The 25,930-nt window shown below is 32.2% G+C and overlaps 1 protein-coding gene across 2 annotated transcripts in view; it reads left to right on the forward strand.

The window, feature by feature from the left end:
• Positions 1-25,930, forward strand: part of LOC129799562 (orexin/Hypocretin receptor type 1-like) — a 158,682-nt gene that overhangs the window by 28,013 nt on the left and 104,739 nt on the right. For both annotated transcript variants that reach the window (XM_055843580.1, XM_055843582.1), the window contains exons 2-3: positions 21,765-21,829; positions 23,984-24,950. In XM_055843580.1, coding sequence (XP_055699555.1) covers positions 24,507-24,950 — 444 coding nt within the window. In that variant the 5' untranslated portion in view covers positions 21,765-21,829; positions 23,984-24,506. The remainder of the gene's footprint in view (positions 1-21,764; positions 21,830-23,983; positions 24,951-25,930) is intronic.

The following is a 25,930-nucleotide window of genomic DNA, read 5'->3' on the forward strand; positions in this document are numbered from 1 at the left end:
TTAAAGGACAACTTCGGATCGAAAGATAAGGAATTTCAATTATGATCAATATTATCGTGATGGCCGAAAAGTATAAATCAATTAATTTTTCTTTTTGAGCTCCCGTGCTTATACTTTAATTAGTTTTCTTTACTTGTAAGAACTTCAAACTTGCTCTCGATGAAAAATTTAATCGGTGCAGTAGAATCGAATCTACTGTTACCTTAAGTAGCAAAAATTATCATTTTTTGTTTTAACTTAAATACCGCCCAAGGCAGAATACGTTTTGTTTCTAAAAAGATTTTGTAAATTTTCTAAGAATAAGCATATTTCTATATAATTAAGTGGTCTAATTCCTTGTCGCAAAAACGGAATCAAGAAGGACGGGTTATACGTCTTGGAAATTGAATACCGTATAGATGAGGGTAATTTTGTCCTCCGTGGGTAACTTTGGCCCCCTACTGTTCGTAACAGGGGCATGACGTTTCCTATGTTTCCTATATGTTTCTAGCGTGCCGAAAAAGCTTTTGAGTTTATTAGCTGTTTTCTGTCATTGTAGAATGAATTAGCAAATAATACAAATACAGAATGAAAGCCAATTTAATATAGAATAGTCAACTTAAAGCCCCAAATTGGCAACCAACGTAGTTTTGGAGATATCTCGTGAAATGTGTTCGAAAACAGGGAAAAATTTACACTAAAACTGGTCGCATTTTTCAGACCTAATGTTACCACCCTGGTTCGTAAACTTTTTTTTAATTCTAATGTTTATAAACGGTCCTCACCGATCAGACATAGTAGATTCCATCGGTAAAAGCCCTCCTTAAGTGCTAGAATTAAAGAAAATCTTACAAACAGGAAGTTGTCAAATTCGTCCGTATCTTTGGTACATATTCAATATGAATTTTTCAAACGAAAATCATTTCGACCGAAGTGTATCCTTAAATTGAAAAAAAAAGCATATTCTTCAGCCGAAATCAAATTTTACATTGAAATAGATGAACAGTAAAGTGCTTCACTGAACGAATATGAGGCTTGCACCCATACTCAAATGCTCCAGCATGATGGGAGCTTAGGTTCGACTTGTTACAACACTCATTTAAAGATGTGGCAAAGTTTTCCAGGGTTTGAGAAGTGCTTGAACTCATGACTTTGATGCTATACCTCAAAAATACTTTCGCATCGTTTACCATTTACCGATTCCCTTTGAAACGATTCATAAATTAGTTAAAAGATTGTCCAAAAGAATTTTAAGAGAGTAATAAAATTGATTTTTAGACGAAAACTACTTATCAGTTCATTATCGATTCATTACCATTTGAGTGATTTGTAAATCACTCAAAACATTGCCTAAATTACCTTAGGAGTAATATAATAATAGAATTTCGGATAAAAATTAGTTATTGGTTATAAACCGGTTTATTACCGGTTAATAATCTATTGAAATTGGTTCAAGCATGTCAGGAATTCCAAAGCATTTCCAACGAGCATAAAAAAAGTTACCATTCAGTTGATAATGCCCTTTCTGGAGCCTTTAACCCTTTATGACGATTGGAACACCGGTGTCCCATAAAGAAAATAATTTTTCCTGACTACCTAAAGTTTTTTTTCTTATGTTTGTATACGTAATTGCAAAGGAGAAGGTTGAAGAAATCTAGGATATTTTTTGCAAGTCTCTAGCTATTTGCTAAATAGTAAATATTTAAACGAATATTTAAATTGTCTAAATGAAAATTAATTTTAATTGTCTTTTATACTTCCAATTTTATTTATGCGAAACCGTTTTTGAAAAAGAAACTACAATACTCAAACATAATATTTTTCATTGAAGTGAAAATTATCATTCATTGGTATTGTCATAAAAATTACTTCAATTTTTAGGCTATTTTTGTTCCTATCGCTCAGAGATGTAAAAAATACACCGAATCGGACTCTGTTGGATTTTCCAAGGCTAGATGTAAGACCTATAACTGATTTTGTATTATCGGTTTCATTTTTATTGCTGATTTTCGGTCCGCGAAAACTGTCTCGTCGTTAAAGGGTTAAAACCTTTGATCTTGAAAAACTGTTATTGGGTATGATGCAACGCAATATAATTCAAATGTAAATATAACGGTAGTTTCGTATAAGGATGATGAAATACCTGCTTAAGTAATCTTTAAAACATTTCCAAAATCAAAAAAAAATCGCACGAAGTGTTTTCGAGTAATCCCAAAAAATAATGAGATAGGGGATGGGATGGGGAAAATGAGGGACATGTTAATAGTCCTAGGATCGACTCACTTAGGGGGGGGGGGTCCTAAGTCTCTATCTATAACCGTTTGGCCTCTAGGCGCGCTAACTTCTGACAGAGGGACAAACAGCGTGACGTCAAAAAACTTGAAATTTCAGATTTCCAAAATTCTACCAAAATACCTCCCCCTTGGGGATGAGAAGTCGAAATATATAATAGCTTAAAATCAAACGATTATATTATATATATTGCTCTCTCTGTGAAGTTCGAGCAGTAAAAAAAAATGAAGTTTGATTCAACACTCAACGTAGGGAGTAGGGATTGAGTGTATTAGAAAATCTGATTCCGAGTGGAATTTTTTCAGCATTTATTTCTACACTCAAAAGCCTTCTCTCAGTGTACTGTTCACACTCATTTATTGGCTATTTTTAGTACATTTTTGTTGTCTTAAGTTATATCTCGACAGTGAAAATATAATATCGAAACTTTTCACTATTGAACGCAGTTCGACTTATGATAGAACCAATGGCTTCTAGTGTCATAAACTTAAGGCTTTACTCATTAAGTTTCCGTCACCTCTTCTTTAGAATATAATTTTATTTTTTAAAAACTTACATGTATATGATATTGTTTAGTTTGCCAAGAGTTCCTTTTCCCTATTGCAATGCCCTTTTTGCCAATTGTTTTATTTGGATAAAATTGATGTTCTCAAATTCTCTTGTTGGTTTCAAAAAAAAATTCTATCAAATTACTGAACTTTCAACTAGTTGTATCATTTATTCTGAAAATCTGCCTGTCGCGTAATAAATCGAATAAATAGTCTTTATATACATTAAGTGGTAATGGATTGTTATTCAACAGACTCTAAAATAAATTTGAATGTGAAATTTTCTCTTACATGCATTAAATTTTCACTAGATGAATGTGTCGTTGAATTAACACGAATTTGGGTGAAATTCTCATGAACATGCCAAATTATTAATTGATGGGAAGTTTGTCATACAAATTCACTTCCAAAAATTATTAACTAATTGTTTTAGCTGTGTATTGTTTTGGATAAATTTTAGCGGCTCGTGTTATCCATTTATGGATTAAATCTTTATATTTTTTAATAATTTATTCATGGTACATCGTTGGGATATTCATTTCCCTTTCGACATGCTCTCGTGGTGGATTTTGTACACTTGATTTTGTGATTTGAACATGATTTGAATGCAAAATGAGGTATGGTTAAAAAAAAATTGGAGATGGAGGCGTACAGAAAACTTTGAGCGAAAACATGCAAAATGAAATATGTGTCACATATTGTCTTCGATCTTTTTGTGGTTCTGTCTTTTTTTTTGTGACTTTAGAGGGTAAATCCACAGATTTCTCATTTTCTTTCTGTCATATAATTTTTTTGTTTTTCTAAAATGTGTAAGTTGTGTGTAATGAGAAGATAGCTATATAAAAGAACTTGGGGAGTAAATAGAAAAATAAACATTTCGGGGGAAAACAAAAGGCCATTCTTTTGAATTTTTTCTTTTCAAGATGTGGTTTGAATTTGTGATCAATTTTTTTTCCATTTGTTTATTCGTCAATTTTACCGTCTAACTCCAAAAGAAAGGGTGCAGATGATTTAGATTTAGGGCAAAGTCATCCAAATTTTATTGTGTAAAGAAATGCCAACAGTGTCTTTTGCTGTTGCCTGATTGATTCAATAATACACCAATCTCATGTATAATTTCAGGATAATCTCATTTTCATCTCGAACACGTACTTGTTCATCGACATTTGCCCTTAATGAGAAATCAATTGGCGATACATTCTCTTTGGGACTCGGTACGCATGCCAATAGTATTCCCAAATGCCCTCGTTCTTTAAAATACACGCGGGATTTTCTTTGCGATTTTCACACAATATTTGTGGAATTTCATCATTTGGTTGAATTTTTATTCAGAAAAAGATATATATACAATCTCACAAACGAGAGAGATACTTAGACAAATAGGAGAAGGCTGTCAGGCTTCAAACACTACATATTTTTTCCACAATCCTTGATTGAATTTGACTTAATTTTTTTCAGGAAATCTGTGATTTAGTTGTTAGAATTTATTGCCATAGGTCAGATTCATCAAAGAATGTGGGAGAGATATGAAGTGTACGAGCCAGAGTGTGTGCGAAGTCTGAAATCTTTCCCCTATAATAATATGTTTAGTAAAAACGCCCCTTGAGTCAATATTTAAAAGGGGGGGGGTGCCCTGAAGGTTCCAAGTCACTGTCTTAAACTGTTTGGCCTCTAGAGTTGGAGACGGCCGAATCCATTACACGGACATTGTGACAGTCAGATAAAGCGCCTAATCAAATCACATCAAAGCCACAATTGCAAAAAGAAAATTTAGAAAATTTTAGGTCCGGTTATTTGGGATGATAGCAGTTTGTTTTTTGGATAAGGAACAAATTTCTACCTAGATAATTTCTAAAACATATCCAAAATAGAAAAAAATGCACAACGCGTTTTCGAGTAATCTAAAAAAAACATAGTTTTGGAGGAGAAAGGGAAGGGTTAGGGATAGGGGGAAATGAGGGACATATTAACAATTCTTGGATCACATTATGGAGGGTCCTCTTAAGATCTTAAGTCTCTATCTCAAACCGTTTCGCCTTTAGAACTGATGACAGCCGAACATATCAGACAGACAGACGCACAAACTGGCACAAACAGTGTAACGTCAAAAATATCGATACTTCAGATTTCCAAATTCTACTAACTTATGACCCCTTAGGGCCCTTAAGGAGTACAGACTCGAAAATTCAGAATCAATGGGATTCTATATGCCGCTCCTCTTTCTGTAGATTATTATCGATCGGACGGCCAGACAGCAGCATAACAATAGCTGTGATTATGAAAGAATCGTAGACGATTTTTTGTTACGTTCTTGGGTGTTATAAACACCATCAAATACCATAAGCTACTGCCAAATTAAATTCTCAATTCAATTGAAGTGCTTCATAATTCAACAACACGTGGTAACTTTATCTGAGATTTTTAATATTCCCTCTCGATTCCGGGTTTCTTATTTTAAAATTACCCAATTTTTCGTTCAAGTGCCAGGGATGATTCTTTTTGCAATTTGAACCTACAACTTTACTAACTTTTCCTCAAAAATTCACCCTTTCGTGCTCCCGTTTGCATCATTTTCATTCTTGCTGTGTGCAGCTGCTTGGTTGAGATAGCTCTTCTCTATCAAATTTCTCACACATGTGTGCCTTGTTACAATAAATTTCCAAAGATATGTTTTTCCTTTGGGCAAAAAGAATGAAGAAGAAGAAAAAAACGCGGATGTAGCTGATGGTTCAATGGTGAAGGTGGTTTTTTGAATGATCTGTTGGGAGTTCAGGGAGGATAAAAGAAGCACTTTCGAGAGAAGTTTTAAATAAGAATCTATTTACAAGGCAAAGATGAAACATTTTGCAGGAGAAATCACAAAGAACCAGCCACAATGTGCTTCTTGTCGGATGCTTCTGTAAGAGCTTTCGTACCTCGTGGATTGCTGGTTTTTTTTTTCCTAAACGATATAGAAGAAATATCGAATTTTGTGGTATGGATGAGAATAGAAAAATCAATTTACATGCTTCAGACACTGCAATATTTATAAAAGATATTTTCACCACATTGAGTTAATTGTGCCGCCTTTTTTTGTGAGTTCCAAACATTGCGAAGGTGGATTTTATGTGGTCTCTCTCTCTTGAGTTACTTGCGCATGCCTCTATAATGGTTTATATCGCCACAACATATCGATAACACATTTTACGTGGTTAAATCGTAAACACGATTGAGTGTTCTGAAAATTGTTTGATGAAAAATACAAAAATTCCAATGCAGTGAAAATCAACATTGAATCAATTTGAATTTTCTTTCACACCCATTGACCTCTTTGTGCCAAAATGTTTCGTTTTGCCAAGAGTTTAGAAGGGTGGAAATGACTGTAAAACAAGATTTTTCTTTTTTTTTCTCTTCTAAACACTTGTGTTTTCTTTGACGCCAAACATTTTGATGCTTTTGTTGAAGCACTAAACATGCTTTATTTCCTTGTAAAATTCACTATTTGTGTGTTTATTATATTTTGAATGTATTTTCTAGTGAAGTGTTTAACGCTTCACTTCAAATTTATACAATTTTGCGAGTTAATATTCCATATTTCCTATACAATTTACATATAATTTAGTGTACAAATATTTCAATAATTTCGTTGTGGCAAATTGCTGGTGAATCAATTAAAATTTAATGTATTTCAAAACAACAGATGAAGAAAATTCGCTAAATGCTCGAATTCCTGTTTATTAAAGATTTTGGTAGTGGGAAGGATTGAGCAATTTAAATTTTTGCATTTTTCTCCTATATTTGTAAGAAGGCAATATAAAATCTTTAGTGGGAAGTGGGGCTCCTTTGAAAGTGGGGCACCTTTAAAATCGAGATTTTTCTCCTACATTTAAGGGAAACAGAGCCATATCATAATGTAATTTAGCTTCTCAATCTGTTTGTGCACCTAAATTATATCACGATAAGGCTCAATTTTACTTAAAAATAGGTGAAAAATCCCAATTTCAAAGGTACCCCACTTTCAAAGCTGCCCTACTACCCCATAGATTTTATATTGACTTCTTACAAATATAGGAATAAAAGCAAAAATTGAAAATGCCCAATCCTTCCCACTACCAAAATCTTTAATAAACACGAATTCGAGCATTTAGCGAATTTTCTTCATCTGTTGTTTTCAAATTCATTAAATTTTTATTAAATTGGGCTTATAGCTTCCATTTTTAGATGGAACTTAACCTTATCATCATACAATTTAGTTTCATTAATGATTTGTGGAGCTCATTTAGGGTAAGTGTGCCAAATTTCGGCATAGTTGCAAATAAGCACCGAAGTCCTAAGCTTGAAATACAATATTTTTAATTGATATTGATATTTTTTTGTTACTTCCTTTTCGAGAGGGTTGTGTGGAACCTTGAAAACTAGTTTATCATCTTTGTTTTCTTTAAATCACTTCCTAAAATATAGAAAATTTAATAAAAGTGTGAACATTGCTTTTGGTAGTATTCCGGCCACCTTTTGAGTAAAATACCGGCCACCTTTTTTCTGACCACCTTTTGTGACGCAACGGATAGAAAATTTCAAAACGTCAAACGGAACGAGTTTAATACGTTTATATGACCCACAAGCCCTGAGATCTTCCGTGAAATTTGTCCTGAAGACCTGAAGAGTAGCATCTCAAATTTACGCGCAGATTCCCGTAGCAATTTGCCCTTCCTGAACTCTTCCAAGGCCTTTTCCACATCATCTTTTTCATAGAAGCTGTGGTTTTTTTCTTTGAACATTGTAGAACTCAGAAATTGAAAAAAAAAACACAAAATGAATAAGAAATTTAGGAAAGCAAAAGATGTTGCCGGAATAGGCAACACTACCTCACCGGAGAGACGCTCACAAAGTATATACCTTTTTACGCGAAATACAGGATCTAGCTAGGAAATTTTACCAGAAATTTAAAGATTGATTCACTATTAACATAAACAGAAACAATCTTAAATGAAAACCAATCAATTTTCATGAAAAACACCGAAGGAAAACCTTTTGCAGTTCATTACAAATCGTAAGACTGTTAGAAATACAATCGACCTGAAACATTTTCTGTAAGACTCTTTCCACACTGAGTTTTTACAATGCAATTTAAATTCAAATTATACCTAAAATTTAACGGTCTTTGTGTTAATACATTCTAAAATGAATAAATATTTAAAAGCAAAATGAATTCATTGACTATTCGAAGATAACATACATAATTTAATTAATTTATTTGCATGGCCGAAATTACACTCAAAGTGGCCGAAATTAGAAGCTGGCCTAAATTTGGCACACTTCCCCTATATTCTAGTAAGGTTCAGTTCTATTTAAAAATAGGAGAAAAAGCCCAATTTAAAAGGTATCCCATTATCCCTTAAAGGAATAATTAGTTATCTAAAGAATTTTTACTTTCATTGTGAGAGTGGATTTTGAAAACCGAAGTCGATATCTCTAACAGTTTGGTCTACTACAGAAGACCAAACCTACTGGACGTGATTTATACCTACAATTTATTATTAAAAAAAATTATTAAAAAAAAAGTCTTAATTTCACGATACGGTGGTGGGAAAAGGATATTAGAAATTCCAAAGAATTAAGCGATAGTAATTGTTTACATACTCTTTCCTTAAGTTGAAGCAATATTGTTCAAATATTCAAAGTATTCAGAGCTTTGGGGTTGAAATGGATGGGCAAAGTTAGTTCATATCATGTTAAAATTTACTAACTTTCCATATGTGTATTATTTAAGGCGCACTTTGTTAATTTGCACTCAATTGTATATTGTCTTACGATATTAGGAAAGTTTACAAACCAAGTCTTACACTGACATCTTTCTAAACCTGTTATATAGCCAGAGAAATTAATCGCCTTCAAGCATAGGGAGATATACTCAAAGTAAATTAATCCTCTTCGTCTTTCACAATTCTAACCAATTAATAAATCAATTGATTTCACCCTATATTTATTGACAGATTAATTTACAAATTGTATGAAAGAGGAGAGAGATTTATCGTGTTTGTCCTGCTGTAAGATTGGAAATGTTTTTGAAAGGCAACTGAATTCCTCCACTCAATCAACACCCACTCGAAATTAAATGAATCATTTTCAGTCATTTTACCACATTGTTTCGATAATAGCTCATAACTATGAAAATTTTCTTCTTACCATCCTATTTTTGTACCACATACCGTGCTACTGGTGGTTAAATTTATTTCCCATATTTTTTTTTAACTTTTTATAGCATCTAACCGTGTTTTACCGCAGAAAAAGTATTTGTTTTTGTGCAATAAACAATAGAAATAGTTCCATCAAAACACAATGCATTGTGCAAAAGTGAATTATGTGAAATTTATGGTTAATTTGAGGTGAAAGAAAATAATAGAACAAGAGTGTATAGAGGGATTTTTCCTGTTACTGACATTGAGAGGAAAAAATGTTCTATCTTTGGTTCATTTTTAAACATTGTTCCTTTTGTTCTTCTATGATTTATTCATACGTGCTATTTTAGAAAAAAAAATCATAATCTTTCAATGAATTTTTTGAATAGTTTTTACAAATACTGCTGCTTCTAAAATCTTGGTCTTATTTATCAATATGAAGTTTATGAATATTTCATCCACCAAGTCAACCAACCCCACCCTTCTACTTGCTCTATTTTGTTAATGTTTATATTTTTCACAGTTATTAGCCGTACTCACTATGGCGTTGTTATCTCGTAATCTCCGTAATCTGTTATCTTGTTATAATTTTTCATTTATAAAATACATTACGAGAACATAACGAGATAACGAGATAACGATATTACAAGATAACAGCGCCATAGTGAGTACGGCTATTGCATTAAAAATAAAACATATGACAGTCATTTTCCATGAATGCAAGATTTCAATATCCATTACCAATTTATTATTGTCAGAGAATTGTCGACGAAGAAAATTCTCAAGTAGTTTATGGCGAAACGAATTGAAAATGTAAATCAATTTTATCACTTTGCCTTTCAATTTAATAGTGAAATTGTACAAAAATTGATGGATCATATAACTTAAGAAATTTAAATGTTATGGAACATTCTTGAAATATTTTGCTTTCATTTCTGGCTATTAACGAGTTTCTTAAGGATTTTCAGCTCATATTTTTCTGTTTTGACTCTAGGGTGTACAGAAGATAAACGAAAAAATATATAATCGTTGTTCTTTAAAGATTTTGGAAATTTGGAAAAAAATATCAAATTTAAATATTAAAAATTTCATAGACATATTGTATTATTTCTCCAGAAAAATTTATCAAAAATATTTTTAAAATTAGTTAAATAATTTTAATTTTCTATTATTTGTTCTAAAATTGATTTTTTTTGTGTAAGGAGTCTTTACTATGAACATTTTGTTTTAGCACTTTACTGTTCTCAAGTCCTTCTGCATTATCAACTTTCTTGTGTTGGTTTTTGTCTCGACTGTTATCCCCAGTCCTTGACGTGTTCTAAAATCACCAAAGAGTCGAACCAGAAACCAACACAAAGAGAAGTCGATTATTCACAGAGAACAGTAATGTGCTTAAAAAATATGTTCAGTTTTTATTAGTAATAGCATCATAAGAGAGATATCTTGTCCTTAGAAAGAATGGACTTATCAGTATGATTCCTAAAGTTCATTCTGTTTCAATGTCCTATCTGTATTACACCATGGCTCAATGTTCAATAAAATTATTCATATACAAAAGCTAGAAGTTGATAAAAGTAAAATTAGTCTGATTTTTAATATTTTAGTATTTTAATCAATTATCCAGTAATATAATTAGTGCTTCTGTTAAGAAAAAATATGATTGAAATTAAGAAAATCATCTTCTCAAAAGCTGTTAAAATGCAGTTGCAACAGTGGGTGACGTAGCCGATGATATCTCAGTTTAGCTCTATGTATTGTAGAAAACCTTGCTCATTAACATTCAGAATATGGTACATTTTTCCCATTTGGGTCAAATCGTGGCCATCTAGAATCAGTGTGGTACTTTGGTATGGCATTTTTGGCCATGTATTTCCTCATTCTGAGACTGGTCCAGAGGCTGACACAAGGATAATCTGTTAGAGGGTCCCCAGGGGTATAAGTTGTGAGAGGAACATTTTTTATTCTGCCACATATGTTCTTATCATCATATTCGCGAAGAACGAAAGTATTAAATCTTTGTGACCCATTTTATGGACAATTGATAGAGATAGGGGCTTGAAAACTTTTGACTATTGTCTTTAAGTTAACCCAAAGAATTTAAGTGTCATCACCATTTCCTCCTCATGGACTTCTTGTTGTTTTAGAATATTTTCTTATTGGAATATCTCATGAACAAGAACAACGATCCTGATTATTTTGCTGAGATTTTTTTGGATATGATCAAAAAATTGTTCTAGTCAATAATTTTTTAAAGCTTTTTTTGCTTAAAAAAGATAACGTTAGCCACTTGAAATCATTAGTAATCCTTCTATAGGGGAAAATGGGGCAAATTTGAATTTGGCTACCTTTAAAATAGATCCATTCTCTCCTATTTTTAAATGAAACTAAGTGCTCAAATAGACTCAGGCTGATCTGCGAGAATATTTAGCCTTTAAAATTTGGCGTTAAAAGATTTATTCCAAACGGGCATATACCAAGGGCTTAGGATCATCGATTAGAGGTCCTTTGCATACATTTCCTTTACCTGGGCAAATTTTACGGAACAAAAACTCTGGAAGACCATCTTGAGTCTATTTAGACCTTAAGCTTTATCATAATGCAATTAAGCTTTTCAATTGATTTGTATTTTTGGACGATAATCCGGTGTTTGTGAGTAGCCTAGAATAAAAGTATTTTCTCCTCAGAGCTTTCTGTACACTACGCACCTTCTTCAGTGGTTGAAAATGTTCCAATACATCTTGGACAATGTCTTAATTCGGGACAAAAGTGATGTCTTCATTGGGTACAGATAAAAAGGGTCACGCACTTCACCAAATTTTACAATGAGAATCTCTTATTTTTATGATTTTCTGCCTATTAACAATTTTCTTTTTATGTTCCAAGATTTCTGTTTGCGGGAAACTTTTTCTGGGCTATTCATCTCTCACCAGATGAACACCGGATTATCGTTCAAAAGTTGATTATACACCGATTTTCTTTATTGTTGAAATTGATTTGTGGAACTAAATTATGTCATGATAAGGTCCAATTCCAATTAAAAAAAGGAGAAAATGCTCTATTTCAATAGTGTTCCACTTCCCCGTATAAAACCATGGGCCCTGATATTACCTCAGTTTGTTTTTTTAATTCGCTGCTTTTGAACAAACACCTCTTGGGAATGTTTTAAAAATCATACAAAGAAAGTTCTTTATTTTTATGTATGATGAACAGTTTTTCTTAACCAATTACGTAAGAGGGACTGTGCTAAATTTTGTACAGCTTGCAATATCGGACACTTCCTTGATTTTTCAAAGTTCCATAAGCTTTCACTTTCATTCATTTTCTAGAAGTCTGAAAATGTCAAAGCAACAAAATAGAATTGTCACTACGAACGTATTGCTCTAAAATATTCCATACAATAATTTCGGAAAGTATTTCAGACTCTGAGAATCTTAGTGTCCGACATAACACACAAATAAGCAATATTTTTTATTCAATGTTAATTGTACTGAGAATAATTTTAGGGAAAGCAAATATGATATGTCTACTTTCTAAAGTTTCAAACTGATTTTAGATTTTGGGACTTATGGCTCGGGCACACATTTTAGATCGGTAAAATTTCATGTGATTGAAATTCCCATCCCTCTCTTTCTCAAATAATTTGCATATGGATGTTTTATTCTTTCGCACTCAAAATTTGATTTAACTAAATTTAATTTGGTGTGAAGTTCAAAAAAAGAGGAAGAGTCCGAAAAACTGGGATAGATATATACAAATTGTTTGAGAAAGAAAGAGATGTGAATTTCAATCACATGAAATTTTATCGATCTAAAAGGTGTGCCGGAGCCATTAGAATACATATGTCCGAATTTTGACAGAATTCCCTACAAATAGTCCGTGCGCTGTTTACAATGAATATGTGAAGTCAATGCATATAGGTCAAAATTGCCGATGCAACCGACGCGTCGGTTTTTCAACGAATTGGCAAAAAAATGATTTGATTAAGGATCCTCAAACTTTTAATAAGTTCAATTCAGTTTCAATTAATGCTTGATGTGGTTTTCTTTCGTAGTCAAATGTCTATCTGCATAAATTCGTTATCTGGCTTTGAAATTTTGATGAAGGGTCGTCGAAGATTCAAGGTTGATATCTCAGCCGGCCTATTCTATAAAGATCATAAGAACACAGGGAAAAAATGAAAAGAAAGACGACAGAGAAAATTAAAAAAGTTCATATAATGATTTTGAAAAATTAATCACGGGAAATTCGGCACCTGGACTTTATTGTGATATAATTTAACCTCACAAACTAATTGTAAAGCTAGCCTACATTAAAATAGGTCTTAATTCGTTTTAAAAATAGGAGAAAAAATCCAATTTCAAAAGTACACTAATTCAAAGGTGCCCTACTTGCCCCTATCGCCCTACAAATAATAATTGTGTACCAAATATGAAAATGATTCTTTGAATAATTTCATTCATTTGCAAATTTTCAATCAACAACTTTTAAATCTGAATGAAATATTTACGTGGTGTTTCTGTGAAAGTGTTTTGTCAATATTTAACACGATATGTTGGTGCATTGCATCATCATATGAACTACTTATTGTATTTAAATATTTAAACATGATTTTCCGGAAATGTATAACTTATCTTTCCATGTTGGAATTTTCAGCTTTTATTTTGTACCAATGAAAACGTTGCAAAATTCGAAGCCTACAACCGATTTACCAAAAGAATTTATTCAAACATTTAAATGAAGGTATGTAGAACGGAAAATGTAGTACCAAAATAAAGTGAATGGTATTTTTTTACTCTTGAAAATAGAATTTTACTCCCCTAGGAAAATAATGAAAATAGATGAGTAGACATGTTGAAACATTTGTTGGACTATTTTGCATTTTATTTCATTGAAAAGTTTTCGGTGTAGAAATATTTTTGGGCAAAAAGTTGGTTTTTGGCAGGAATTTCCTGGGCAGTTTTCCGCTGTATGGAGATGAAATCTGTGGGCCGAAATTAGTCACATGAGACGGAAGGGAAAAGTTTTTTTGCCAGGTATCTGATATACCGTCGAGCTCCGGAAATGTTCTATGGAAATTATTTTCCTTGCTATGTGTGCGAGAAAGTTTTGAAATAATTCCCATTGGCAAATTTTGACATTTACAAATATCTGTTGAATATTACTTCAAGCTTGAATTATTCCTCAAAGAATATCAATCTTTTTTGTTGAGTCCAAATATTTAAAGAGATCCTGGTAGACATAAAATATGCAAGAGATATTTGTTGATTCATGTGACTTTTATTGAATCTCGATGATGAACTCGAGACATCAGAGTTATTTGTCTAATATTATTGCAAAAGCTGTGATTGATAAGATAAATTTCATGTCAAACAAGTTTCTTCTTCCAATACCTTCATTTCTTGATCTTATACCAACTGCCTTTCCTATTCAATTTTCTTTTGGTGTGTTTACATATAAAAAGTGGATTTTCATTTTGACGACTCAAACGTTTTTTAAATTTAAAGTATAAGGTGAATTTTTCCATTTTTTCTTACCTTGAGATTGCTCATTAAAAATGTATGTTACTGTTTGACGAAGATTGAATACATATAAATTGAATTGATTAAATATTGTAATGCAAGAAAGATATGAGAAATATTCTCTCTATCAAGCAAAAATTTACATTTTTCATATCAGCCTTACTTTATATTCCTTATTTAATTTTTTTTTTGTTAATTTCGCTGAAATCCTTGCATAAGAATTTTTATGAGAAAATTCACTCACGTTGCTTCTGCATATTTTACAATTTCCAAATTTCATGTACTCTTTCTTGGAAACTATTTTAAAATTGAATAGGGGCACAGGTATTCTTCTGATACTTTCTTTCAGAAGTAGAATTCTACATGTAGTATGCACTTTCTTATAAATTCAATTGGGAGTGCATCATAGTTAAGCTAAAGGGCTTGAGAAAGTTCAAAAGACTTTGTAGACTGTTGGAACTTCTTAATTTCCTAACAATTTTTAGATGATGATAAGATGAGAAAGTGATGGCAGAAAGTCTGCCAAGTACGCTTAAAAGAGTGCAGCCATTCAATAATATGCCCTACTCGCCTCATTTAATACAACCTTTATTCAATTGGCGTTTTTTGTTAAATATTTGCGAAAAGGGGCAATTTTTCGTACAGTCTGCAATATCGGACACTTTGAGTGAAACATCGGACATTGCAATTAAATTAAAATTACAGTAGAGTTCCTCAAATTTGAACATTTGGGCGGTATAGATGACATTTCTCACTCCTCAAATTTGAACTTATTTTCAAAAACATAACGAAATTCATGTAAAATTAACTTTTCCTGAATTAAGGAAAATAACTTTAGAGAGTTTTCATTTATAAGGCGGAATTTATTAAGGAAATTGATATAATACGACAATATTGAGGAAACAACAGAGAAAAATAGTTCTAATTCAGGCTCCATGTAAAACTTCTTTTGCATAACCTCATATTTTACAATTTGAATGCAACCGTCGTTCAAATTTGAGCAACTCGACTGTATGGATTTATCATCAAATATTTTTAATGATTAAATATATTTCTTCTTAATATATTTTTTTAAAATTTTAATACAAAATCCATTAAAAATTTAAATATAATATAAATTGAATTGATATTATTTTATTGAAATTTCAGTCTAGAAAGTTTCTTTGATGTTGTTTCTTTGAAAGTTGATGTTATGTATTAAGAGTCATTGGTTCTTTAGACCCAGAGGAAATTTTTTCAAGTAGATTTTGTTTTACTTTTGAAAAAATTAAAATTTTGGAAATGGTTTGTCAGTAAAGTAACGTTTCTAACATCGGACACTCTCCATATTATTTCTTACAATTCTATAAGTTTATAGTATTTTTTGAAATTTTCATGAGGTTGTATAATGTCAACTATGAAATGTGTAGCCTCTATAAGCGAAGTGCAGTGGATACAGTTTTGAAAGGGATCTCAAAGAGGAAGGGATTTCGAGGAACTTGATGTCCGATATTGTATACATGATAGATTTTTTCTATGACAAATTGTGCGATATATAGTGTACAAAGCTCTTTCAAAATTTTTATTCAAATTTAAATATATTAAAAATATTTATATTTATTTTGGTGTACTGCACTATTTTTGCCATTAAAAACACTCAGAGCAAAAAAGGCGTATCGTATATGCATTTTCCTATTAAAATAGTCCACCTTTTCTCTAAGCGACACATTTAATTTTTGTTAATAATATTGCTTTCCAAATTTATTACTTTAAGGTTAATGTTTTGAGTCACCTTGTATTCAACATGGGCGCAATTTAGAACAATTTCCCTGTGATACTTTATACATCGATTTTCCATAAATCATAGTTAAACAAATTTATTTCGGGTTGCAATAAACGGGGCCTTGTATGAAATAATTACACTATCGTAATTGAAATTTAAATGTTGGAAAGCTTTTCTGTTCTAAGTGAATCTTGTAGGGGAATTCTGTAACGATATGACATTGTCATATGACAAACGTGGTTTATTCAGGAGCAGTACAGCATTAAAGCTCAATGACCATCGAAAGGCCATTGCAAGAAGTTCTATGTAGCTCTTTGTAACTAGTATGAATCGGATTTTCGATTAGGTTCTTCTGGCTTTACTATATAAAAAATTAAGTTTGTCATATGACATTGTCATAATGTTACAGAATTCCCCTAAAAAAGTTCTTTTGCTTATATTTTGTTTTCAATCTCTCATTTAGTTCATTTTAATTTATTTATTTATTAAAATTTTCCAAAATGATGTTCTAACAAAAGTAATATCTTAAAAGTGTGGTATTTTCAAGAATGCATCACGAAGGAATGCTGAAAGATTCTTTTTAATTAAAAATTGATGGATTTATGTAATCATTTTGCACTTTTGTGCAAGTACATTATCAAGATGCTATGTGGTACAGAGTTGTATTATAATGATAAGCTTTTAAGATTATGGAAAATATTTTCATTTCATCATCACCATCATCACCTGTGCACTTCAGTTTTCTGCTACATGAACCTGTGATAAATAACTGATAGATAACCCTTTGTGAAAGATGCTGGAAAATTGTGAGTGACATTTTTTCAAAGTTACCTTTAAAATGCATTATATCGAGAGATAGTAAATTGTGTGTCACGAAGCAATTTATATGAGAAAAGATATTTCATAGAAGAGTTTTAGTAATGTGATTGCGATGAATGTAGAATGCAATTTCTTCCTAATGTTCCAAACCATATCAATCTCATCTATTTTTCTCACATTTACAATGAAGTGTAAGAGCTTTTGTACTTCAATGGCATATTAAGCGGTAGGAAATAGAAATATTCCAAGCATGTTCTAACTATTTATGTTTGTACCCATGTGTATACATGCGCATAAATTGTGTAACAGTTCAATGTACAATATCTGCTATTTGGAGCTCTTATATGTACTCCGGAAAGGATTCTTTGGATTATGCTATTTTTCGTACAAAGTGCATTGCGGTTCTTTTAGGCAAAGCGCCAACGGCAACTTGGAAGTACATAAAGTAGATAGCATAAGTTATTTAAAAATTTTGATGAGTTTTTTGTGGCTTTTAACTATGTGTATTGATATTAAAAAACAACTCGGGGAACAACAGTGAACTGTAGTATTGAAGTTTAATTATATCATCAGTAGCCTTCGAGCACTATAAAAATTTTTGGACTGAATTCATGAACTGCAAGCGAGCTATTTATAAAAAAAACCATCAAAGTTTGAGGATGCTGCAAGCTATTAAATATTTGAAAAACTCATTAGTAGACTTAAAACAAAGAGTTATATTTCCGTAGATCTTTTTAATTTATAGGATGTTAGAGATGAAGTTTAATTATAGATATTAAATAATTTAAAGGTTATCGTATTGTACATTGTTTAAATGATATAATTAACTCTTCACGTTGGAGTTGAAGTGTTAAGCGGAAAGTGCTATTTTGTTCTACTATTTGCCAAGGAAATTTATACCATATTTTATTAGAATACCTTTAGATTGAAAATCCAAATTTAAATTAATTAGATCGAAGAAGTAAATCGTACACATATTTTGAATGGCAAATTGTAAAATTAACGCCGATTTAGTGTCGATAATGATCACCAAATGATCGACAAAATGTACTCTTGGATTGATAAATCAACAGGATATTTGAAGAGGTTATAAATCGACGTGATCCTTTGCATAAATTTATTAATCCGCTTCATCTTAGTAGATAGTGACAGCTTGGTACACTATTTTTAAAGATTGTTAGATTGGCACGATTTTTGTAGTGATTGATAGTTCCGCAAGCATTTCTGCAGGTATCGACAGATTATTATTGTCTTTGTAGAGATTGGTAAATCGGCACAATTTTTTACTAAGATTGGCAGATCGACAGGATCTCTGTACAGATAGATAGATCGACACGATCTTTCTAGATATTGACAGATCGGCTCTATCTTTACAGAGATTGAGAAAGCTATCAGGATCTTTTAAAGATTGACAGGTCGACATATCCCCGCAGAGATTGACTCATTGTTACGATCAAGGGCTAGTTAACTGTTCCGCTCACGGTACACTTGAGTGCCGATTTGTCGATTTCTTCGAAAAATAGTGCCGATCTACCGATCTCGTGTCAACCTGTCGATCTTTCGATCTCATGCTGATCTGCCGACCTCATGCCAATCTGCCGATCCCTGGCAAAGCTGTGCCGATCTGGCAATCTCTTAGAAAAATAGTGCCGATCTTCTGATTATTAGCTCCAGATTGGCACTATTTTGCCGACCATCGCTCACGGTTCCCCATGAGAGTCACTTATTCACCCCTTGATTACGACCTTTGTAGTGATTGACAGATCAGCACTGTCCTTGTTGACCATGAAAGTTCAGCAGGACCTTTGCAGAGATTGTCAGACCGGTAGAATTTTTAGAGAGATGGATATATAGGCACAATCTTTGCAGAGATTGACAGATCAGTATGATTTCCTCAGAGACTGACAAATAAACATGATATTTGTAGAGATTGATACATCGGCACAATCTTTGCAAAGATTGAGAGTTTTTAAATTAACAGGAGCTTTGCAAAATTGACAGTACTGAATGATCTCCGCAGAGATCGATGTATTGATACGATATAATTTTTAGAATTAGAATTTTATTTGCAAAGAGCTAGTTCGTCATTTCTTAGCCATAAGATAGATAATTATTAAGCTCATGAGACGAGATGAGAAATGGTAAGTCAACTCTTTGCAAACAAAGAGAAAATTCGCATCGTTTGAAGGTTCACTATGTGCGAACCATACCCACATTCCCCTATACAATGAGAAAAAAAGAGGGTGCGATTAACTTTTTTTCCTCGTAACTTTAACATTTTTAGGAGTAAAAATATATCAACATTTTTTAATGTTAATTTTACACCTTTTTAAGGGCAAAATTAACATGAAAAAGGGTAACTTTTACCCCCAATACACCTAAAAAGGGTAATATTTACACCGATTTCGGATCAATACTGCAGGGTAAAATTAACATTTCCGGAATGTTATTTTAACTTTTTCGGATTTCTCTCAGTGTAGGATGCCGGCATTACTTTGTGGCCTGTCTTTCACAATTTGTGTGAGAAAATGATTCCGAATACCAAAAACTATGATGCACTATCATAATACATAATATATTTTTAATTTTGAGGCTTTTCGAAATCATTTTGTGACGAAAAGTGAAGCTTTTTGAGAGGAGGTCATACAGATAAAGACAGGCCACAAGTAATGTCACCACTCTACTTGGACTATAACGGCAATTTTTTTCAGTAAACAAACATCGCTGTAGTGTTTAGTATCTATGAATTCATACAGTTCTCGTCCTCTAAAGTCTAATATCTAATTAAAGAAACACAGTGTTCGGTGCAGCCCCGTGTTTCCTCTGGGTCGACTTACAAACCTTTTAATACATTGCGCCAAATTCAAATGTGCTCAATTCATAAAATGAAAATATATGAATTTCGCAGGCTGTGTTGGAGGTTCGAACATTCTTCCTCGATTTTTATATACTTGCTCGATTTTAATCACTAAATCGAATTTCCTAATGCTCTCCCTTTCATACAAGCATTACTTTGCAGAGTTATTACACAATTTTACAAGGTTCTACAACTTTGATCTCAAAAGTGAAATTGAAAGATTAAACATTTACTCAATATCTTTGAATCCTGGTATTGCAATGAATATTTGAAAAAGATATTAACATTGTTCATGGTGGATTTACCATATGAACATTTTCATATGAATTCGATTTTAATGCGCCATCATGACTGGTAGCTAAATAATTACTTATTTCAGGCTCTCTTTTTTTCATAATCCCTCCGAATACTTGCATTATCCCTTCAGCTGTGTTCGTTAAATTGAACATATCGTTCAATGTGATATTATTAAAAAATTGCCGTCTGAGTCAAAGAAGATAAATTTTAATAAGAATTCTTTTGGCAAATGTGTGTGCAAATACGGAGGATTTTCAAAGCATAAAAGGAGCATGTCTCATGTGGGGATATTGATGAGCGTAAATGGAGACATGAAGTAAATTTGAGCGACGATTTAGGGTAAGACCAAAGATGATCATTTTGCGCTCATTGTCATCTTATGTTGGGAAAAAATTTAGAAAAAAAAGAAAAACTTAGAGAAGAAAATTCGCACATATTTTCACGATGTCGTGAGTGTGAAAAAGTCACGCTCTGACGATGTGAATTGGCAATAAAAATTTTATGAACAAATAAAATTAATACACTTTGCCATAAATCACATAATAAAAGTATGTGGTGTTGTGCTGTATTGTTATGGATGGCTGAAAAAGAAATGGAATTTTAGCTATTGTGTGGGGTCTCCGTTTTGTTGCCACCAAAAAAAAAGCTCAAATGCTAAGAAATGGTGGTGAAAATGTGTGTTTAATATGTATTTTTGAAGGGGAGGGATAAAACGGTCTTTTCTACTTTTGTAAATTCCCGATGCTATGTCCCTAATAAACAGTTCAAAAGGTGAAAGTGGAAATTGCATGAAGGAGAGTGTGGGTGGCAAAAGGCCAGGAAGTGGGAGGTGATGAGGAAAATCCTCCTTAAGCACCATTAAGATTGATTTCCAAGGGTGTCTATAAAGTGTGAGAGGTGTTATACCAACATCTTAAAAACTTTAAAGTGGTGTTATTAATGAAGAGCTTTTAGCACATAAAATGCCATAAATAACACTTGAGGATATTATTGGGAAAATGGTTGAAAAATATAAAACACAATATCTTTTACTAGCCTCTTAATTTGTTTTTATCATCATCTATTCTCAATTTAATTTATGATCTTCGACACTTGCAAAAATTCACTTTTTATGGGATAAATTAATCTTCGACACTTCACCATGCAGTAAATATTGATTTTTTTTGCTCTTTTCAACATTATGATGATGGTAATTTACTTAGAAAATTCATTGAAAAGTTCCTTTCCATGAATTTTCTAATTATATTTATCATTATCACTATATTTTATATTTTTCAGTAGAAAACGATTGAAAAATTTCTCATTATCTTGTAGATCAATTTCAATTTTATTCGCCATCTAATATTGATTTTTTGTCAAGAAATTCCTCTAAATTAATTGTCCAAGCTGGAGTATTTTTTCCAGTAAATTCTCTTGAACTTTTTAGAGCCAATTTTATTGGAACTTATCCACTGCAATTATCCTTCTTGTTTGCCATCTATAGAATATGTTTTTTTTTATCTCTAATTCACTTTAAACTTTCTATCTTTTCAGATGGAAGAACTCGATGTGTCTGCGAGAACTCTGTGAATTTACGTAAATTACCTTCATCTTCGACAGTGAGTTTCATAAAAATTTTCTTCGTAACTCGAAGACATATCGCTAAAAGTCTGACGAATGCAATTGAATTTGAAAGTAAATAGAAGTGCCAAGGGGTGTATAATTCAGTTGCGTTTCTTAGATGGAATTATTTATAATTTTTTTTTTAACGTTAATGTTTTCCCTATTTTCCTTGAATATGAAATTTTTTTTGACACTTGATTTAAAAGAAAATTAAAAAGAATTTCAGAAATTTTTAATTAAATACTCAGTATAACAAAATCCGTCTGTAAAAATTTAAATTTGTTACACCATTGATGCAGTATAGTAATATACTAAATATACTAGAGAAAGAGCGCTTATATATTCAAATTAATTCCTTACAATGGACTTAGGGGAATGTGGGCATGGTTCGCACAGAGTGAACCTTCAAACGATGCGAATTTTCTCTTTGTTTGTTCTCCTGTTCATGTAAGGGAAACTTAGAATGTCACAAGAAGCCCGGAAACTTTCCATATCATTCTTTAAAGTGAGTTGACTTCGGTACTCCAAACGGATTCGCTCATTCCCTGGCCTTTCCGGGAGCCTTTCAAAGCATTTTTCGCTACATCTCTTCCGTGGAGATGATGCTTCTTTGTTTCTCCAGGCATTTGTCTAACCTAGTCATCACAAAAGCTAAAACTTCACGAAATTTCGTGAAAAAAACACCTGTCCAAAATAATAACCATCACCTCACTGGCAAATGCCTTAAAAAATTTCCCATTTTTCACACGAAAAATCTAATTCACAAGGCAAATCTCACTTTAGGTCAAATGTACAAATCACCACTAACGTGAATCAACACAATGTTCAATGAATATTCAATATTATTACTCAAAAAGAGCGAAGAAACATTGTTAGTCCTTCACCACAGCTAAATAAGACTGAAGTAAACACGAAGTTCTGTCATATTTCTCGTAAGCAATTGCTCACACTCAATTTTCAACAAAGCAATTTTAACTCAAATCATATTCAAAATTTAACGTATTTAGTGTTAAAATCTTCCAAAAAGAACAAATATTTAGACAGAATTCATTATTCATAAAATATTGGAATAAAAATCCATCACTTTAATCAATTTATTTTTAGTGTCCAATTTTATCCTCAAAGTGTCCAAAATAAGAAACTGGACAAAATTATGAGCCTTTCCCCTAAATGTATTTTTTCTTGATTAATAGGATAAGTGCTTTGCATTTACAGGGAATTGTTGTTTATATATTATTTTTATTCTTTATGACCAGCGCACAATAACTTTTGTTTGCAAACATGTTTTCAAAATTTTCTAAAAGTGTGAGTGAGATGACTAGATCTTTGTTTCATTCACTCTCACTGAAATGTCAAAAACATGTTTACAAAACAAAAGTTATTGAGCGCTGTGCATTATCCTGGAAATTTTAACAAGCAAAGTTAATTTAAAATAATGAACAAACAGAAGTTTTGTTAGGATGCATCTCTGAGGTCATTTAAGTCTTGTAAGGGGCGTGGTCTATTTTTCATAGGCTCTCCAGATTACAATGGTGAAAGCTATAAGTCTCAAAGAATTAAAAAAAAGATTGAATGAAACAAAATAAAATACTTAAAGTTAGAAATTCTATCCATGGTTGACCTTAACTACTGAAAGGGGCGTGCAGAAATCTATGGTGGGCGGGGCCTATAAGGAAGTCGAATACTATGTCCGTGAAAATTAAAGAGAAATACTTACAGTAAAATAATTATTTGCAATATTTTCCTACGACTTTGTTTTTGTTTCTGCCTCATGGCATATTTTTAATGTTAAAGTACAGCTTTAACGAGAATTAATTTAAAAAATTATTACTCTGAAAGAAATGTTTTGTCAAATTAACAAGATAGGTTTGTAAAAAGGATGTTCTTCCATACAGAATATGAAAAAGTTTTGTCAAATTGGCGGCCAACTGGATCTTGTTAAAAGTTTGTCAAAAAATTGTTTTTCTATTTAAAATGCAAGAAAAAGTTTTGTCAAATTGGTAAATAACATCCTTTTGACAAAATTTCAACAAAATTCATTTGTTCGTTTAACAAGTTATTTTTTTCAGAGTAGGAATACTTCTTAAGCCTTTCGTATTCTTTGATTTATATTTTATTAATAACTTGGATTTATTATTTAACATTTCCAGCTAATGCACTTACTATTGGCACTGTTGTACACCCCTTGGAAAATATACTCCTGATAAGACGCATAAAGTGAAATGGAGAAAGAAATGATCAAATGAGAGTGTATCAAAGTGGAGAAAAATCATCCAAGTGGCATTTAATATTACATGAAATCTTACAATTTTATGACTAGAGTGAAAAATCACATTTCAACGTGAAAATATAATTTAGAAACTTTAAGTTATAAAAGGTAAAAATGCGCATGTGATGAGGATGACTGTAAACTTGACAAGCACGTGAATGGGAACATTTGTAAAGGGGAATAGTTGAAAGATATGAGGGTAGAGAAAAAAAAGTGTAAATAATAATAAAAAGTGATTTGTGAATGGTGGAAAAGTCTGGAAAAGATAGTGACTTATGCGTGTGAAGAAAGTGGCATGAGAATGTGGGGAAGAAATTTGATATTCTCTCTTTGAGGGGTTTATTTTATTTTCTTATCTTACAATACACATTTCTCCGAAGTTACCTGGAGAAATCAAGAGCACAATGATGCACAAAATTGGGCAACTTTTAATCATTGTGATTGTGATTGTGTCTTGTTGTGCCTTTCGAGGTGACAACTTGGCCACAGACAAGTTTTCCCACCAAAATCATCGATTACGCAGTGATATTTATCATGAAAGAATGCAAAGGAGTACCATTCAGCATTATGCAGATAATTCAACTGCACTGTCCACCGAAGACATGGACCAGTATTTTGTGGACGCGATGAATGCACCTGTTACACATCAAGTGTACCAAAATGCCACGTGCATTGAACATGAAGATCCAGATTGTGTTATTGATCACAATATCACATGTGTGGGAGATCGAACATACTGCAATTTAACCTACGATGAGTACATGAGCCTCCTGTATGACTACATTTATCCCACAGTTCCCGAATGGATTCTCATCGGTTCCCATTCCGTCGTCTTTGTTATGGGGCTGGTAAGTTGTTTAGAAATAATGCAATTTCCTAAACATACCAACACAGGATGCACTAAAGTTGAACATTTGGTCACAGTTGCTTTCATTCTCAATCTCACAAAACCTAAAGTGGACGGGTGTTCCTGCATCTTCCCTCCCATATCCTATCATTTGATTCACCTGGTGATGCTTTGGCAATTTCTAAATTTAATTCAGAATTTCATTTAACTGGATTATCGGACGAAATTCAATCAGCTTCCATCAATAAGAACACAAAGCATGAGAGTAATACCTATTGTGTATGTGTCAAAGAGTTGTTGACAAGTGCTCTTTTGAGTAACGAGGCAATTTATTATTTTGTTACCAATTCAAAGGTGAAACTCGTCAAAATAATCAGTAAAGCATAAAATATAAAAAGTGATAAAATGCAGCTATATAAATTGTTTAAAAGTTCTACATTTGCATGAAAATGGGAATTATTGGAATATTTTCAAAAATATTCTGTTTAGTTAAACGCAAAATCTTCATTGTTGCTTTACACTTCTTTACAGAAGTTTAAGGTGACAATAAGCAGCTTAAATAATTGTTTTTTCAATCTCAATGTAAATTAATTCAAACTCAATTTAAATATGATTTACAAATAAGATTTCTAATGAGTCTATCGATCTCAAACTTCGCTATATCTTGGAAACTTCTTGGTCATCTTTAGTTTTGCGAAGTGCTCGAACTCGTGACTTAGATGCTATACCTCAAAAGTACTTTCAAATAATCTACTGTTTACCGATTCATTACCAATTTAAAACGATTCATAATTCGCCCAAAAAGATGCCCCAAAATAATTCGAAGAATAATAGAATTCATTTTCAAACGAAAATTACTTGTAGGTTATGAAACAGTTCATAACCACAGTTGTTTTAAAACCGATTCAGAACCGATCAAAACTGATTGAATTTTATCGGATATTTCAAGGCCTTTCCAACGAGCCCAAACTTGATATTGTT

This window comes from Phlebotomus papatasi, chromosome 1, assembly GCF_024763615.1.
Source record: "Phlebotomus papatasi isolate M1 chromosome 1, Ppap_2.1, whole genome shotgun sequence".
NCBI classification, from domain to species: Eukaryota; Metazoa; Arthropoda; class Insecta; order Diptera; family Psychodidae; genus Phlebotomus; species Phlebotomus papatasi.